At 41.1% G+C, this 19266-nt stretch overlaps 1 protein-coding gene across 1 annotated transcript in view; it reads left to right on the plus strand.

Moving 5' to 3' along the window:
• Positions 1-13909: 13909 nt before the first annotated feature.
• The window catches only part of LOC308630785 (aldehyde oxidase 2-like), a gene marked incomplete at its 5' end in the record, with an annotated part of 86709 nt that continues 81352 nt past the window's right edge, over positions 13910-19266 (plus strand). Inside the window, 4 exons of the mRNA XM_081261427.1 lie at positions 13910-13963; positions 16343-16400; positions 17884-17980; positions 18898-19006. Coding sequence (XP_081117553.1) covers positions 13910-13963; positions 16343-16400; positions 17884-17980; positions 18898-19006 — 318 coding nt within the window. The remainder of the gene's footprint in view (positions 13964-16342; positions 16401-17883; positions 17981-18897; positions 19007-19266) is intronic.

A 19266-nucleotide genomic window follows, 5' to 3' on the forward strand; every position in this document is an offset into this window, starting at 1 on the left:
TCGTTGGCTATATCCTTAACTGTTTGTCTATTGTCATCCATTTGGATGCAACAATCTGAGCTGTTGAACTCTCTACATATATTTTTTCCTCAGCCAGTAGGTAGGTAATCTAATGCCAAGTGGTTTTGATAGTTAGCCACTCGCATTTGGTTTGTTGTGTGGCCAGGAGGTCAAAGGATGTGGCAGTCTGATTAATAATAATTTCCAGTACAGCTTGTAAGTGAATAATTCTGTTTAACATGTAAGTAGGAGTTTTATAGCTCCAACTGCCATTTTGTGCCCAGGTAGCAGGACCATAAGTGGCAATAATCCTCTGGGGTGGCCAGTTACCTTTACCCCAAGATTGGTCACCTCCTACATCAAGTTTCTTTCCAATGGACCTCTTTTTCCTTTCCAAACAGTCATCCATCTATAGCATTCCTCTGGTGAGACAGGTCCTAAATATATTTTACCACCTCTTAGTTATAGTGGATTGTCTTGAATTTTTTCACATGATCTCCATGGTTGGAATAGGAGTAGGGCAGAATCCCTTAAGGTTATCAAAGAAAACCAAACTAAATAATAGACTAACATTTTGGTTATCATAGGTTAAACAGCATAAATTAAGAAAGCCAAACTAATAACACCAAACAAATCCTAGAAAACTTATATAAGCAAGATAAAAAAGTATAAGTGCAATTTTGTTACCCAGAGTCCAGTCAGTAGGAGTTACTCTTATCAAACCAGTAGCAAAAACCAAACAGAAAATTATGTATATATCTAGAAGCAAGGGGTGGCAATGCATTACAGTGTAAGAACTATCTCAGAGGTTGAAAGAGTTCATTAGTCTTGGTGGGAAGTTTATCTTTCACCAGGCATTGATCAGCCAGTCCCTCCTGTGTGGCTGAAACAGGGACATAGTCTCCTCAAGCTTCGGCCATGTGTAGACCAGTCAGCTTCCGGAGTGACTGGAGCAGGGCTATTGTCCTTCTGATCCTCAAGCTTCTCCAGTGCTCCTTTTTCTTCAGGATGGTCAGCTTCAAGGGCATAGCAGAATCTGGAGAGCACTCCCCAGTCCTCAGCTGCAGGAGTGAGTCTGTTGTAGTTAATCCAGGGACCTATCTCTGCAAACTTTACTGCAGTTAGGATGGATAAAATACAGTGAAAGGGCCCTTCCAAAGAAGTTCAGGGGTTGAATACTTCATTCTTTGACCCAGACTCAATCTCCAGGCTTGAAGGAGTGTGCACCTGGGTCAAACTTACTGGCAATCTTTCTCTAACCCATTGGTTGAGAACCTTTAACATTTTTCCTAAGGCCTAAAGCTGTCATCTCAGGATTAATTTTTCTATCTCTCTTAAGTCTCTCAATAGTCCCCTAATAATTGGGGGGGGGGCTTCCCATATATTATCTCAAAAGAAAAGAAATCAGTCCTCCTAGTGGGAGTGGATCTAATCTTCAGCAGTGTAATAGGGAGAAGTTCATCACAATGTGAGTCTCCTGACACAGCTTACCCAATTAATTGAGCCTTAAAGCCCTGTTCATCCTTTGAACTTTACCAGAACTCTTCAGCCTATAGACAGTATGTAACTTCCACCTAATGTTTACCCTCTTGGTCAATAATCATATCACCTTTGCCCAAAAGCTGGCCCATTGTCTGAGCCAATAATTATTGGGACACCAAATCTAGGAATCATTTACCAGAGAAGCATCCTAGTATCTCCCTAGCCTTTTTAGTGCATTCTGTTAGGATTCTTCCCAGTCACAGTGGGAACACACAAAAACCAAAAGTTACTTATAGCCCCATGAGTGTGGTAGTTCAGTGAAGTTTACTTCCAAGTCTTCAAAAGGTGCTCCTCCTATAGTTTGGATTTCTGGTGGGAGCTCTGGCCCCTGACAAGGATTGTTGTGATCACAAACCTCACATTGTTTGCAGATCATCCAGGTGTTGCTTGTGAGCTGGGGGACATAGAAATATTGACTCAGAACTGTCTCAAGTGCTGTGTGTCCAACATATTTTCCTGCGGAACTGTCTGATAAAGGCTGGGGCTAGAATCTCTGGGATGGCTATTCTGGCCATCAGAAAACTCCACTATCCACCTGGGAGAAAATTTTCTTTTTCAGTCTTAAATCACTTACTTTCATGTTGGGAGTATGTTGGCTCCCATTCTCTTAGATAGTCGGCCAGGCAGAAGGGCAGCATTTAAACCTGGAACTGGATTTTCTTCCTGTTTCTTGCGAACAGCTAACTTGGCCTCTCTGTCAGCTCTCCAGTTGCCCTGAGAAACCACACTGTTTCCCTTTCGATGACCTTGGCAATATATAATCACAATCTTCCTGGGTGCCCACAGTGCATCCAAAAGTTTAAGAATTTCTTGCCCATCCATCATGCCCCTTTTTTTTCCTCCTGAATTAATGAGTCCCTTTTTTTTAAACAAGGCCCTATGAACATAAAGGGTAGCGAACACATATTTTAAGTCTGTGTAAATATCCACACAGACTCCTGCTGTCAACTGAGGTGCTCGAATCAAAGCAATAAGTTTTACTTTTTGTGCTGAAGTTCCCTGAGGCTGAGGTTCTGCCTCGACAGTAGAGTCCAGAGTGACCATTGTATATCCAGCAGTGTGTGTGTGTGTGTACACAAATTAGTCCTAAAAATACTGTGCCAGTTGTACCTCTCTCAGGGATTGGATAAGGCTGGAATGTTCTTGGGGTCCTCTGTATTGTTTGCCATATATGATGCAGTGACTGTAACCCGCAGAGAGAGGGGGCAAGACCTTTGCCATAAGTAGCCCAGCAACTCCTGAATTGATTCGGATGACTTGTGTGGATCAATTTACTGACATGGGAAGGGAGGGTCCTGTAGGAATTGCCCCTAACAAGGGTTTTCAGGTCCTTGGTTTGGATTTTATAACTTTGACAAAATTAAAATTAAAAAAAATTTACCTCCACTTACCACTTCCAATATGCTTCAAAGCAATTGCAAAGTGAGCAAATCTCTTCAAATAACGATTGAATTATTTCAGACCCAAAAGATAAATACACTGAGCCAGTGCTAATAGAAGATGGATGTGGTAGGTTGCATCTTTAAACACTTTATCAAAATGCAGTTGGTGTGGCATTTTGATTATTTCAGTAACCAAATTATATTTACTAGATATCAGATCTGGTCTATTACACAGAATGTATTTGTTAAGTAAACTAAGAAAAATAATTTAAATGAAAAATATCAGGTCCCTGGACACAACTTGATTTGCCTTATACTGACACAGTAATAAAACACAATTTCATTTGCCATCTGCTAAAAATAAATCTTGAATTGTCATCAGAAAGCATTTCTCTATTGAACTACTTACTGCAGCATGAGTCTATCATATAAAATTAGATTGCACATTATGCTTTGGAAATTACAGGGATTTTGAATAAGATGCATCTTGTCCCAAACATAAGTCTAGGAAGATAAGGAGGTTTATGATTCAAGAATTGAAACAAATATAAAAATTACATAATTTTGATACGGATAAAATAGACATTGATTTTCCCTTTTGAAAAATATAATATTTTTAAATTATAACATTTAAAAGTATTATATTTTTAAAATATAATAAAACTATATTACAACTATCTTCCTTCTTTTGATCTTTTTTAGATTCCCAGAGGTGACCCTTCAACATTTACACTTTGGTCCATCCATGTGTCTTAATCTTGTGTTTTCAAAAAAAATGAAATAACATGTGATTGATCTTAAAAAAAAAAAGTCTCAAATCAAAGCAAAATATAGGTTCACTCCTGATTGTCAAAGATAATTTTAGCATTTTAAAAATATTATCTGTGGCTTAGGTACCTGCATGATTACATTTTAGGATGCAAATTTTCACCCAAATATAATAAAACTTAGAAATAGAAATTCTAATTTTAGTTTTTATTATCCTAAATATCTGTATCAATATGATTTTAAAACATGGTAGAGTTTTCATTAACCTGGAACAACCCAAGAGAGACTACTCATGCTTTATTCTTCAGAAATCTGCTCAAAGCGGATTAAAATCTGTAAAATCATCCACACCAAAAATTATCAGGACTGGATTCCCCCAATGTCTCCTAAAAATAGCCAGCTCACATGATAAAAAACCCTGGTTTACAGTGCTTACCAATTCCCATGGTATAAATATTCCCACAATGGCAAATTCCAAGCCACCACTTTAGGAATCTAAATGTGGAGTTGGAAAGGAATGCTCATAATCAGCTCTTGTGAGTAGCTAAGGGCTGTCTCCAACACTGCATGTCCACCATAGTCCCAAGGCTCCTGTCAGTCCATGTGATCTATTTAGAAGGGGCTTTAGGAGGAAGAAGCTACCCTGGTTTGGATGCAGTTTGTCACCAATGTTTCATATGCTGGAAACTTAGTCCCCAGTGTGGTGGTGTTGAGGTGGTAGAACCTTTAAAAGAAAGGGCCTAGCAGAAGGTTATTGGGTCAAGACCACTAGTGTGAAGGGATTAATGCTGACCTCAAGGAATGGATTGGGTCTCATAGCAGTGGATGAGTTCCCACAAGAGCAGGTTCCTAAGAAACAGTGAGCTTTGCCCCTCTTCACTTCTTGATTCCTCTCTGGCCATATGATACTTTGCACAAGCTACCAGTATGTAATGCCATCTGCCATGTTGTGAAACAGCGGAGACCTTCACAAGATGCAATCATCCAGAACTGTGAGCCAAAATAAAAACCTCTTTTCTTTATAAAGAACCCAGCCTTGGGTATTGTTTAATTGCAACAAAATACTAAGACTAAGGCACCATTCAAAGCCTCCAACTGGTCTGTACCCACCATAAGCCATGTACATGGTACTGTATCTTCCTACCTGGAAGGTCACACTGAGTAAAAGAAAATGATCTCAAATCATTCTTGAGTCCTTTGCTTTAGATTAGTGTCTGAAAGGTGAAATCAGAACCACTTTCCTTTTGCCGTCAAAGAGGCACAAAGTCCTCAAGAGTCTTTTTTTGGTTATTCCTAGCTATTTTACATTGCATTTTCCTGCAGAAATGCAGTCTTATGCCAGATGGATTTTTAGTCCACTGTGAGGTTTGAAAACACAAATAAACAAGCTAAATAACTTCTCAGGGATCTGTGCAATAAGTATTAAAGCTCTGCATTTATTCAAGCTCTGTATACATTAATTTATTAGTGTAATTTTGCAGTGGGAGAGTAAGTGTGTAGCAATTGCATATATGTGTGTGAGACCAAATTAAAAAAAAAAAAAGGCTGGTATAGAAATAAAGTTTCTTTCAAAAAAAAAAGGATCAGGGCTGGGGATATGGCTCAAGCGATAGCGCGCTCGCCTGGTATGTGTGTGGCCCAGGTTCGATCCTCAGCACCACTTACAAACAAAGATGTTGTGTCTGCCGAAAACTAAAAAATAAATATTAAAATTCTCTCTCTCTCTCTCTCTCTCTCTCTCTCTCTCTCTCTCTCAAAAAAAAAAAAAGGATCAAAAGCCAGTGTCTCTTCTTCCAAGAGAAGTATGTATGTGCATACACATGTGCTCCCTTGTACAAACTTAAATGTGTACTTGAATTCATGCAATAATATAGATTGTCTGGAACCTAACACACAAAAACACATGAGAGAACAATAAAAAATAAGTTCATTGATATATTTTCTGTAATAAATTTGAAAACACATTTGTCAAGAACAAATTAATAATAAACCTATTATATTTCATATACTAAAGGGGCTAGGACCCTGGTAACACAGAAATTGTACTTTTTATAAAATAAGTCTGATAATTCCAACAGTATTTAATTAACAAGAAGAATTGAGATGGGAAGTAGTTACAATACTGGTACGTTTTTAAAGGATAACAAGTTTCAAACACAGGATTAATATTCTTATACCTTAAAAATAAAATTATTAATTTATAATATCTATTATGTTACACATTTAATCCATATTATTGATTGACATAACGATATGTCATTGTCTGTGTAATTTTGAAGTTATTGTAGTGATAGTTGACTTTAAATTTAAGATGTAATTTTTTAACCAGTGGACTCAGCAAATGATCAAGGACTCCCAGAGATAAAAGCATATGATCCTTAACTCTGGGCAAAACTCTTAGTGCTTATTACTTGTAGAAACTTATCATTCCTACTGCTTCATTTTTGAGCCAGTAAAATTTTGTCAAAAGAGAAATTCTACATGGCACTTGCTACTTGCTACATGTACAGTGCTTCTCTTTTCATATCTGTGGGCCCAAGGATATCTTACTTCTCCTGAACAAAAGTTCACAATTAAACAATTTTGTTTCACCTTATGGAAACCAAGAAAATGGAGTTGAGTGAATAGTGGTAAGGATGGATTTGATTTCAGTTTAGCACCTTGAACCTGCGGATGCTCAGATGGTCAAAAAGAAGGCTGGAGCAGGGCTCCATAGAGATCTCTGTTGTTTCCTTTAAGGAAAAATCTTAAATCCTCTGCACTTGATATGTTCAGTGATGTAAATCGGCCAATATTCTTTACACTACCAGGGCACATAGTATTGCAGGTTGAGTTCTCCAGACACTGACACAGAGTTTGGGAAGCAGGACTTTTCCTAGAAATTGACACCCAGTAAATAAAAGTTGAAAATGCAGAATTCGGCACAGGAAGAGGTTGAATTGCAATGCCTTCCCCCAAAACACCATGAACCCAGCAGGGAGCTCTGGAGCAGGTAGTGCTTCACTGAGTTGCAGACTGCAATGTACCTCCACATCACTCACTGGCAGGGCTCCCTCAGGAAGGGTACAACCTTGAGGAAGGAGGCTCTCAACCTTCAGGAGCTGGAGGCCCAGGCTGACCCCACTCCCCAGCTGGGCCCAAGTGCTTCCTTCAGGGATCTGGTTGGCTCACCTCCACATCTACCACCCAGACCTATCAGTTATTCTTCCTGATTTGCCAGTTTATTGCTTACATGGGTATAAGTAGCAAATCACATTTACACATTGGATGAAGTACTTTTATAGAAAAGATTAATTTTGCATTCAAAGAAATGCACAATACATATGAATATGTAACATTTTTCTATTTCAGGTCAGTACTTGCCCAAGAAATTCCATGTCCTAAATTTACTATATTCTTTCCTTACTCATTCAAAACTATTCTATTAAATTCATTACAGCACACTGTGTAGGCTGCTGTTATTTATTACAAATAAAACTACAGAGCAAGTAGTTCTTCCTGAGATTCATTATCTCAAATTGACACTAATCAAAAAATCCATATAAAAAAGTGACCAAGTGGAAATGTTAAAGATGATGACTATCTGCAAAGCTCTACACACCCAAGCCCTAAATTAACAAAGATGGCCTGGAATCAGCATTGTAAGAAAGCAAAAATTTATTCTAAAAGATCTCAGGAATACCCAAGGGCTACTTCTAATGTTAATAGATGTTTAATATCAAATATTTCTCAAAAATTAGAGTCAAAGAACTTTGGTCATCAGGTCAATCATTTGATTCACTTCCTAAGGAATATTCAATAAGACATTTCCTGCTTGTCATTTATTAAATTCATATGCACACTAGACTATATTTTTAGACCCTTCTTTAGTTTAGTTGATCCTTATACTATCCTTATACTAATACTGTATTAATGAATACCATAGCAAGTCTTCCCTTGATCTTCTTGTTTTTCAAATTCATCTTAGCTATTTGGTCACCAAAAAAAAAAAAAAAAAAAAAATTATCCAATTACCCCTAAAAAATTAAGAAGGTAAAATTCTAATTAGAATTGTATTGAATTTAAATATTAACTTTAAGAGAGTAGCCGCGGGTGTGTGGGGGGGAGGGGGTGTTGCTGGGGATTGAACACAGGGCCTTTTGCATGTGAAGCAAGCACTCTACAAACTGAGCTATATCCCCAGCCTGAGAATTGTCTTTTTATATTAACTTTGTGTTAAAGAAAATTTTATGTCTTTCCATTTGTGTAGATTTTGTCTCATGAGTAGATCCTATATTTTTTTGGAAGAGGAGAGCTAAATTTGTTTGTACATTATCTGTATTTTGGAGCTAAAAATTTTCCAATATTTATGTTATAACCATTCACTAGATTGTTTCTTTCTCCACCAATTTTTGTATGAATTTATATGTTATATCACTTTTTCATTATTTTATTTTATTCATTGCAACCTCCAAGGATATGTTACACAATAAGAGAGAAAAGGAACTTTATGATTCTCATTTGACTTTCTACAATTTAATTGTACCTTCCCAATTAACCTGCTCTTATCTATTTAGACTTCCTCTCCTCACTTTTCCTGTCTAATCTCAAATTTTAATCAGAAGAGAATTTTTTTTTTTGCTTTGCCTTTAAGGATAGTATTAGTTATTGATTTCATTAGTTTCTTCCTGTTCTCTGTGATTTGGAGTTTTTCTTGAGAACAGCTTCTGAATCTTATCCAGTAATTTAACATAATCTATTTATTTGACCACAGTTCTCCTTCTCTGTTTTTTAATGTAATATACCAAGCCAGATTTAATAACACTGATATTTAACCTATAGTTCTGATATTGAACTACTCCTGTGTCCCAGAAATAATTCTTACTTAGTATATTATCCCTTGATACATTTCTGAACCTGATTTTCTAATATTTTACTTAAAATATTTGTATCTATATTCATAAGTGGGATTCTTCTATAATGTTTTCTAATATCTTGAGTTTGTAAGATGAATTAGGCAGAATTTCCCTTTATATATGCCAGGGAGAGTTTAAATACCCTTGTCATTATCTTAATGATTGATTATACAAAATTCATCTATAAGTCCATTTGTTCCTGCTTCTTTGTTCAACAATAGGATTTAAATCTTTCATCCTGCTCTTCATGATTTCTTATTCTGCTGTCTTGCTCTGTACAGAGATATATTTCCTGCACTTTGTTTTCCAGGTCACTAATTTGGATTTTAAACATGATCATCTCATCTACTGAATTGTTCTTTGGCTGGTCTATTTTACTCCAGAAAGTGTTTCGGGGGACTGCAGTTTAATGTTCTTTTTAAAATTCAGATTGATAGTTGTCTCCTCCCACAGTTCTCTTGTGCTAGGTGTGTGTCCCACCTATTTTGACTGATCCTCCCTCTGCTCTTCAACCTGTATTAGTTTCCCAGGGCTGCTCTAACAACTTGTATAACTTAATGTATTCTCTCCCAGGCTTAGAAGCCTGGAATCAAGGTATCAACCTTCTTTTAAAGGTTCTAGGGAAAAATCTTTGTGCATCTTTCTGGCTTGTGGTAGTTGGCAGCAATCCTTGCCTCATTGTGGCCTGCAGACACATCACTCCATCTCTGCCTCCATCTCACACCATCTTCCCTCCTTGTGTATCCATCTGGTCTCCAAATCTCCATCTCTCTCATGAAAGGTCATTGGATTCAGGGGTCACCCCAATCAAGTATAACTTCATCTTAACTTGATGACAATAAAGACCTGAGAAACTAATGTGACTCCATTTTAAAAAATAAATAAATAACAGAGTTTCTACCTCAAGGCCTGTCCTAAGGAAGGGGGTGTGACCCTTGTCCTTGGAAAAACCCACAGAGCATTCCTAAGCACATACCCACCCTGCTGAGTTGTTTGTCTGTAAATAACAGGAGAGGTCTGCTGGGCACCAGGTGTCCCTGACTCAGTTAGGCTAGGTGAGGGCCCATAGCAACCCCCCTAGCAACCTCCAATCAGCATGAGACAGGGAAAAAAACCTGGAATGCCAGATGACCCCCAAGTAGTTTATGGTGGTTGATAACATGTTGGGAAACCATGTAGTTTAGCACGTACACCTCTCTTGGCCTAAACCAATCAGTTCAAAGGAATCCCCCTCTTGTACTGACCAATCACCTCTGCTCAACTTGTTCCCGCCAGTGAATGTGCTAATCAATGTTAAGAGTTGTTGTTTGACTTTCCCGGCGGTATGGAATGATTTGCTGTGTGATGTTGTGACGCATAGAGTATGTCCCCCCAAACCTATAAAATCTCATTGAACAAAGGACCCAGGCTCACTCCCTGGGACCACTGCAATGGGAAGGGTTGTGAGTCCAGGCTCCAGCTTGCAATAAAGACTCTTGAGTGATTGCATCGCATTTGGCTCCTGGAGGTCTACTGGGATCCCATGAATCAGGCATAATAGACCCAATTCCTAGGGGTGAGGCTGTAGCTCAGTGGGAGAGCACTAGTGTAGCACATGTGAAATGCTGGGTTCAATTCTCAGCACCAGGTAAAAATAAAAACAAATAAAAATAAAGATATTATGTCCAACTACTACTAAAAAAAATATTTTAAAAAAACAGTTCCCAAATAAGATCACATTGGGAACACAAGGCTCCCTAAAAGGCTCATTAAGTTTGTTTTTCATCTTCAGCTCACTGGGCTTCAGCTTAGATTAGAGTACCCTAAGAACCCCAACCACAGGCTGTAGAACAAAAAATGCTCCTAATCCATTCTCACCCTCAGTAGGGTAGAAGCAGGAAGGCTGCCAGGGCCTTGTGATGCAAATAGAGGAAGGCCCCTAGCCTTGGGACTCTCCCATTCCTCACACTCATCTAGTCTCAGGGACAAGAAGGGCTCTGGCACCACTTTTGGCACTACTGACCTACTTACACCAATGTCAAGATTTCTCTCCATGTTTCACCCCCATCCAAGGACCAAGCTCTCTCCAGATTCACTGTTGTCAGGCTGCTGATCTCCAGGCACTCCCTCAGCCTATGGGGAAGAATCCTCTCCCACAGAGCCCAGAGCCTCACTGGCACCCAGCCTCCAGAAGACTCAGCAGAGGTAGAAAGGTTAGATCTGCGAAGGGAAGAGAAGGGACCTCAGAGTCAGAAGAGTGGAGAGGGAAAGGCCTGGAATATGGGTATTTAATGATCAACCCAAACCCTCAAGGTCCTAAAAAGTGCTCACTGTCTGCTTGCCTTTGTTCCATCTTTGGATTTCAAATAACTCAACACAGAAGGCCGCATCCAGTGACATCAAAGCCTACTACCAGTATTTTTCCATTTATATTAGTGAGCAGAATGTGTTACTTCTTCCCCCACCCCCCAGGAAGAAGGCCTGTTTGAATTGGAGGGGAGGGTAACTGTCATTTCCAATTTTAATTCTTTTATTAGCTAACAGGGATCTTTGATGTAAATCATAAGTCCTTTTTTATAACAAACATCTGAGCACCTGTTAACATATGCAGAGTTTCTCTTGCCCACTGAAATAATCCATTTAAAAGTGAAAAAACTTGTTCTTCCTTCTTCATTAAAGGAAAAAAAAGAAAGAAAACAAAGTGATTGCTTTTTGCCATTGTCTTGAGTAAGATCTGAGAGCAGAGGACTTGGCAGAAACTGCAGCTCACCCTCCTGCTTTAAGGGAAAGAAAGCCAGAGGACGTGAGACCTCACTCCTCAGCTAGAACAGCAACTTTTTTGTTTTATCTGTTTACACTTCACAAGATTTCACTCAAACAAAGGTTTCCCAGATCAAACAAGTTTGAAAACATTTTTTCAAAGGCAATGCAGGATCAGTTTTCAGTTTCCCAGCAATTAATGCAATTGTTTGTCCAAAGTACTTTATATAACCTAAATCTAATACCATTATCCAACGTTAGTACTCCAAAACTGTTTTTCTACTCTAAATGCTTGAACTTTATGTTGATGCTGAGAGATATTTTCCTATGGCTGCTTTGGGAACACCATGGTTCATCCTTTCTGGTCTCTGGCAGCATCCAGCTCCCGTCAATGGTGACTATGGGCCCTTTGTGTGTACAAGTTGCCCTCTTTTAGAGGGAAGCATGAAGTGGTGAACAGATTGTGAACCCTTAAAAACAGCCTCTGTGGGGTTGAGGGCATTCAGATGAATACCCTCAAACTAATGCCCTTCAATGGAAGTGACCGCATCCTGTGTCACCACGTGCTCCTTTCTCTCTCTCCCCATCCTGCTTCACTTCTAGGATCAATTCTCAGGGAATTAACTCCTGTTTATCTTTCAGGCCTAACTGTGCCTTTCTCAGATGGATTCCCTGGTCCTTGTCCCCAAAATAAGGCTAGTTTCTCTGTTTTGTGTTTGCCAAAGGCGTAAATGTTGAATTATCTGCTATGTCTTGTGAAACCCTTCAGAGAAAGGAAATGGGTGGATCTGCTGTCCTCTGTACCTCTGCCACTTAGCAGAATCTGGTGCAAGGCAGATGCACAATGTCTAGCAACTTAGTTCATCACTAATGGCTCCTTCTTTTAAAGTATCTTGGGTCATCAGTCAAGTATTTATTCACCCCTGCAATGAATATGTTATCATTCACCCTGGCCACTCTGGGGGATACAAGTAGCTATTGTATACACTAAGGTTCTAAGTAGAGAAGCCCCAAGTTAAAGTAGAAAAATAATTAGAAAAGTAGTTTGGCTAGAGTATAATTGTTGTTGTTGTTGTGTTTTGCTTTGATTTATTTGGTTTTTATGTGTGTATGTATAATTGTTTTGGTTTTTGCTTTGTTTTGCAGAGCAAGAACATCTGAGGCCAGAAACAAGGACAGACTGTGGAGGACTCAGGGATGAGTTTGGACCTTATATTCCAGGCCACAGAGAGCTACTGGGGGTTTTTGAGCTGGAGGAACATGATCAAAAAGGCTAACTCAAAGGTCCCTACTCACTCACACCCTGATCTACAACTTCTCATGAACCTATTGTTAATTTATTCAGCCACTTCTTAATACATGTGAAACACCCACATTCACTCTTGTGTCCACAGGTTCACTAGGCCTGGTATGCCTGAGGACCTGGCATTAGAATTGTAAAGAAATTTGAAAGCTTCAGCTCATTTGATTAGGAGTGTTTTCTGGAATACCTCTGTGGTGGGAAAGATGCTGAAATCCCACCCGGACCAACTGAGAAAGAGATCTTCCCCATTAGCCCTGGCAGAGGGATGCCAGATGTCTGTGGTTTCTGGCCTGACACGCTGCCATGTAGTGAGTGTTCTTAGCATAAAGGGATTGCTCTAATGAGGGTTCCATGACCTCATGAAGGAAGTGTGGGGAAGAGAGGTCTTGCCACCTCTCCTGAGCATCTACTTGCTTCACTAACCTGCAATGCCAAGTCCTGGGCATGACTTCAGCTGAAAGAACAAGGACTGCTGGATTTTATCTGTGACAGCTCACTGGAGATGTTCAGAGAGGTCAGCCTGCTATGTTCTTCTGATCAAGGGTCTCTATGTATACTTAGAGGTATTTCAACCCAGGAGATCTTGGTTTTGGTTTCTGCTTTACCTCTTACTCCTGAGTGACCCTGAGGTGACCACTCTGGCCCATGGTCCTTAGTTTATTCATGTACAGTGGCTGACTAGATCACTGTTTTCCAGCAGAATGATCATAAGGGTGAGGAGAAGGAGTGCAGAGGGGCTGGGTGGATGCAGCACCCCACACCTCCCCTTCAACTAGGGCGCAGGCTGGACTTGTTCATAGGTTTTCCTCTGAGGGGACATTTCCCAGGGTAGAATAAGAAACAAGTTGAGCAAGTGTGAGGTCTCAGGAAACCCACCCCACACTGAGAAGAATGAAATCCATACAGGATATGTTCTTAAGCCAGAGGTGACATTGCAGAGGGAGGTTGGGCCTAGATTATTGTTTTTCACATTGATAGTTTTCAAACTAATGCCTTCAAACTTCAGAAAAAGCTAGAAAAGTTGTGGGCTGTGTGCCGAACCAGCTTCGAAGCCAGGATTAGTAGGAGTGAGGCACAGGATTAGAGGCCAAGCCCTCAACATAAAAAACCCCAAAGCAAGGAAGTCTCCACCTCCTGCCCTCCCCTCTGAGGCTCCAGCCTGCCTGCTTCCATGCAGGGAGAGATGCCAGTTGCTGGTCCTAAATCCTTTCCACTCACTTCTGTGGCTGGTGCCAGAGAGCACTCCCCATAGAACTGTGAGCGGAGCACTGGCAGGTGCCATGCCTTGCCCATCGAGATCGGATGCGTTGGTTTTCTTCGTGAACGGGAGGAAGGTGAGTGTTGGGTGTTACTCCCCAGCTTGCAGAGGTCAGCCTGCTACAGGGCCTGATTCCGCCTGTTCCCCTCTCAGTCAGGGCTTGGCTCTAGCAGCTCCGTGGGCTCTGCCATTTACTGCATGACCTTACACAGGGAGCTTTGCCTCCCTGAGTCCTCACTTGTGGAAACTGTTTCCTGGGGCTTTTGTAAAGATGAAAAGAGAGCCACTCCCTTCATTGCCTAGGATCCCACAAAGTGCTTATATAAATGAGTCTGAGACCTAAAGGACTTTCTCCAATAACACATCTTCATCTTCAGACTCAGGAGGATAAGAAATGGAGCTTGCTTTATCTTTCTATTTACCAACTTCATTTTTCAGTTGAGCCCCCTTTAAACAGAATCCATCAAAGTGTAATCTCCATCCGTTTAGTGTCCCCCTCTCTCCCTGGGTATAGCCGAGTTCCAGGGGGAACCTATGTGACAAGGGCAGGGTCTCCTGGTTGCCACTTTTCCCTAACATCCTCCCCTCCTGTCCTCACAATCCATCCACACAGACCACTACCTGCCCTCAGCACCCTCTGCCAGGCCCTGTCATGATTCTGTATCTCTCGAGGGCACACAGCTTCTCTCGGGCCTGTCCTCTCTCCTCCAGGGCCTCTCTGACCTCCAATCCCACATTCCTCACTGGGGTTTGGTGTGTCTCCCCCACCTACACACACACCTCTGGGCTTGGCCCAAGAAAGGAAATAGAACATGGAGCCCCTAACATCTCATCATTTGCCTAAGAATCCTCTCTCCTGTATTAAATCTTCCCAACCAGCAACCACCCTGTACTTCCAAAACAATCCACAAGCTGAGCCCTACCTGCTTTGCCACTGGCCTTGGCTTTGGAGACTCAAAAGAAAGCCAGGGGAGGCTCCTTCCTCCTCATGCTGCTCTGTGTCCTTTCAGAGTAAAGTAGCTGCAGTCAGAACAGAGAATAAGTCCAGGGTTAGAGGTGGTGGGGGTGAGAATGTTAGGTGATAAAAAATAGGGTCCCACCACATTCTCAATAAGTGTTTTAAAGGACTTAGGGTGGTATAGGGGCAGGCAGAGGGGGACTTCTTCCCTTGGATAGGTGCCCCTGGAATCCAGAAAGCAGCTGAATTTTAATATCTCAACTTGGAAGCATCTTTCTATAATTCCTTATTCTTTGAGGTTTAAAAAAGTATATGTCTTCCTTTTGGGGAAAAAGGAAGAATCTAACACTGATGTTGACAGCCACAGCTGAAGGGGCCCCAGCAAACTTCCCCGCTGCCAGCAAACTTCCAGCTGCCAGCTGATGATTGGCTCACAGCGGCCCAAGCAAACTTCTAGCTGCCAACTGATTGGCTCCTCTGCGGTGATGCTCATTGGGCTGTTTCCCTGCCCTTTCAGACCATGGAGCAGTTCATTGGGGGGCTTTTTTTGGCTCCACCAACTGGACCCAGCCAATGGGCCTCAAGAGCAGGAGGAGTGGGGGAGGTTGAGAGGCTTGTGGGAAGCTGGTGGTGGCAGTTGGGCTCTGAGGGTTTTTCCTGAGGAGCTGTTCTAAAAATAAAGTTCGTTTCTTTTGACAAGTGGCTCCTGAATTGTGCCCAGCCAGACTGCAGCACACTGACACCCACTGGATCATCTCTTTCTCTATAAAACAAAATGGCCGTTTTCTGGACGCCCCAAGACAAAGTCAAAGGAATATCCCAAGATACACAGTGGGAAAGAGGCACCAAAAAGGACCCTCATGACTTCTGAGTGCCAACACTTCCACTTCCCAAGGGGAGGGATAGAGGAAGTCTAGTGTCCCACCAGAACCACCCTGGGCCCTGAGTAGGGTGTCAAGGCTCACTGTAGGGCCACTCTGAGTTGAGTGGACTGGCAGGCTCCAGGGCTTCTCCAGGATGACAGCAACTCTCCCCACTCCCTTTTCTGCCACAGATCATGAATACCCCTGATGTCATCAATCGTTTCATAGAGATTCCAGGAACTCCTTCTGCCAAGTTGTCATCCTATAGGACCCCACACTGCCCATCTACTGTCCAAGTACCTCCCATATTTGAAATATTTCAAGAGTACAGTAGGTTGAATTGGAAGATTCCACTAAGGTAGATAGGGGAGCAAATGTGAAGAATACAAGTCCAGGGACATTTGTAGACAGAAGTGGATCCCAGTTTTTATCATGAAGATCAGAACTGCCATGCTTTGTGAGGCTCCTGCCCCTAAATGTGCATGAAAGTTGTCTGCTCTCAGAGCACCAAAAAAAAAAAAAAAAAAAAAGGTCCATGTCTAATATTATAGCCCAAGCCCTAACAGGCTGTAATAGACATTCCACTGGATCACTGATTCAACCCCACAATAATCTCTCTTCTGTTTTAACACAGGTGACAGAAAGGAATGCAGACCCAGAAGTGACTCTGCTGACCTTCCTACGAAAAAACTGAACCCTTTTTACTAAGTCCTGGCTGTGTCTGTTCCTTAAAAATTTAGCCATGTGACCATGGGAACTGATCACTTCCTCCATCCAGTTGGCCCTTGGCCCTTGCTATTTGTTTTTGGCCATGGTTTTAAGTTGGATCTCAGGTGAAGGAGGCTAGTTTGGAGAGGAAGAATTTTCCCAGAGGTGCTTATATTTAATAGCATGCAATAGAAATTAAGTTCTTCATTTCCTCACGAAATAGTCCCTGGAGGGCTTTGCAGGTCCCCAGCAGAGTGTCATGTAATAGAAGCTCCTGTTACCTGCCCCTTCATGAAACCAAATTCTCCAGAATCAGTGAGACAGTGTCAGAGGAAAAAATTTTCTTTCCCTATACCTGCTTTCTGACATCAGACTCCTCCAGCCCCATTTTATATTCTGGAATCTAGATCTTCACAATGGCCAACATATTTTAATGGGCAAATCTAATGGATCTCTTGGAGTTGCCAGAAAAATTAAAATAAATAGAGAAATTTCAAATTGATGAAATTGGCCTCTACAATATTGTTTATAAGCCCACAAGCTCACATGGTTTATAATTAGTTGTCAATATTTGAAAATTAGGGAATTCCATGTTTAAAAACAAAATCAAGATTTTTCAGCTTCTCATTGTGACTGGGAAACTGGCCAGTCCTGCGTGGCAATAGTATTGCTTAGAGCTCAGTAGGGACTGGGCCTAGTTCCCTTTGAGTTCAGGCTCTCCAGTCACACCCTTGCCACTGTACTTATTTGTGTGACTTCTCTGGTTAAGCATTTGAGGCTATGTTTTAATTCAGATGAATAAGCCCTATCATTAGGAAAAAATAGATAATAGCAATAAAAAGTCAGTGATTCTGAAGTGTTTTTAGCCAGTGTAGTCAATTACATCCAGTTCCATAAATTGTATGGAAATAGATCACAGGGAAAAGGATGCATGAGGCTGGGCCTATATTTAGGATTGGACCTGGACCAATCCAGGGATGCTCAAGGAAAAAAATCAAAAAGTAAAGACAGGAGTTTCCTCTGAAGATTCCTTGTTTTCAAATACAATACAAATTACTGGGCAAAACTCATAATACATTTACTAAAAATAAAGTGCTTCTCTTCCAATTACATGATTACAGCTCAGAGGAAGACATATAAGAATACCCTATAATGAATAGGATTTTTCAAAGTTTTTACATCATTATCCCATGAGATGCTTATAATAAACCTATGACAATAAAGCAGATATTATGCCTCCTTCTGTGTAAATTAGAAAACAGGCAAGAAAAAATTAAGTATGGCCCATGTCACATAGCTAATAAGGTATGGAGTGGCCTTTAGTAAGAACTGGAAGTAAGAATATGACTTCAGAGACCTGCAGCTCACCCCACAAAGACCTTTAGCAACACCCTAGGGAAGCAGCTAGCTATGCTAGATGCAAAATGTTCCCCTTGGCAACTTTTCCTTGACCACCCCGACCTCCAGTAGGCCTCACAGGAACCAAATATGCCTGTGGAAGAGGAAGCTGTGGAGCCTGCACGGTGATGGTGTCTAAGCACGATCCAGTATCCAAGAAGATAAGGTACCCACCAGACACTCAGAAGCCAGAGGAGGGCTTTGTTTATCTGCCTGGCTTGTGTTCTAATCTCGCAACTAAGAAAGATTTTTGGATTTTTGCTATCTCTGGATTTCAGACCCCTCTGAGAAATCCCATAAATGCTGGGAGGCATCTACTCAGATAATGCATAAGCTAATTACATTTTACGTATCATTTCAGGAAGATCATAAACCTCCTAAGGCTCATCTACGTGCCCTAGGTTAATAAACGCCACCTTAGGCCAACAACATATTTAACAGATGAGGAAATTGAGACTCAAAAAAATGAAGTGACTTGTTCAGGGTAGAACTTGAACCCAGGAAGCCTGAAGCTAATTCTCTTTCTACTTTTGGGATGCTCCAACCCTGTAGAACAGGCATCTGGGCAACATTATAGAACTTGGGCTTTTTCCAAATCTCATTGGCCTAAGAAATTAAGAGGTGGTTTAGAACATAGGTCATTCAATATCATTTAAATTAACAAGCAAAAAAAAAATACCTAAATGGGTAGCTGTGGGTAAAAGACCCATAACTTTTGCTTGCCTTTGCTTTCTATGAGGTCAGTGTCTCAATGGATATCTGTTGAAGTTCAATCACTCTCCTAGAGACCTTAGTCCATTCCTGTTGTTCCCAGGTGAGTCCATTCTAGGCCTAGGAAGTTTTTCTGAAATTCAGAATGCCCATCTCCACCTTAAGGATCCTCAATCCTTGCAGATAGCTCAGAGGCAAAGAGAGGACTGACTCTAACTGCTGCTTGCTGTCACCTCTCCAGTTCCCCAGCCTGTCAGAGCTGATTGATGGGCTTTGGAGGTCTTCTGCTGCCCTTCTTGCTCCAGTGTTCCCCATGAGGCAGGACTCTGTTACTCCTCCTGGTTTTTGTTTTCTTGTGTTTCTCATACAAAGACACTTCTCCATCACTGCATGCCTGGTGCCCATCTGCTCTCTGTATGGAGCCGCTGTCACCACCGTGGAAGGCATTGGAAGCATCGAAACCAGGCTTCATCCCGTGCAGGTAAACATGCATCTCAATTTTCACACTTCTTAACTTTATTGCTTTACCAAATGTTTCTTTTTTTTTAAAGAGAGAGTGAGAGAGGAGAGAGAGAGAGAGAGAGAGAGAGAGAGAATTTTTTAATATTTATTTTTTAGTTCTTGGCGGACACAACATCTTTATTGGTATGTGGTGCGCTGAGGATCGAACCCGGGCCGCACGCATGCCAGGCGAGTGCGCTACCACTTGAGCCACATCCCCAGCCCCACCAAATGTTTCTT

The sequence above is a fragment of the Spermophilus citellus genome (genome assembly GCF_964194105.1).
Source record: "Spermophilus citellus genome assembly, chromosome: 11".
In the NCBI taxonomy this organism is placed as follows: domain Eukaryota; kingdom Metazoa; phylum Chordata; class Mammalia; order Rodentia; family Sciuridae; genus Spermophilus; species Spermophilus citellus.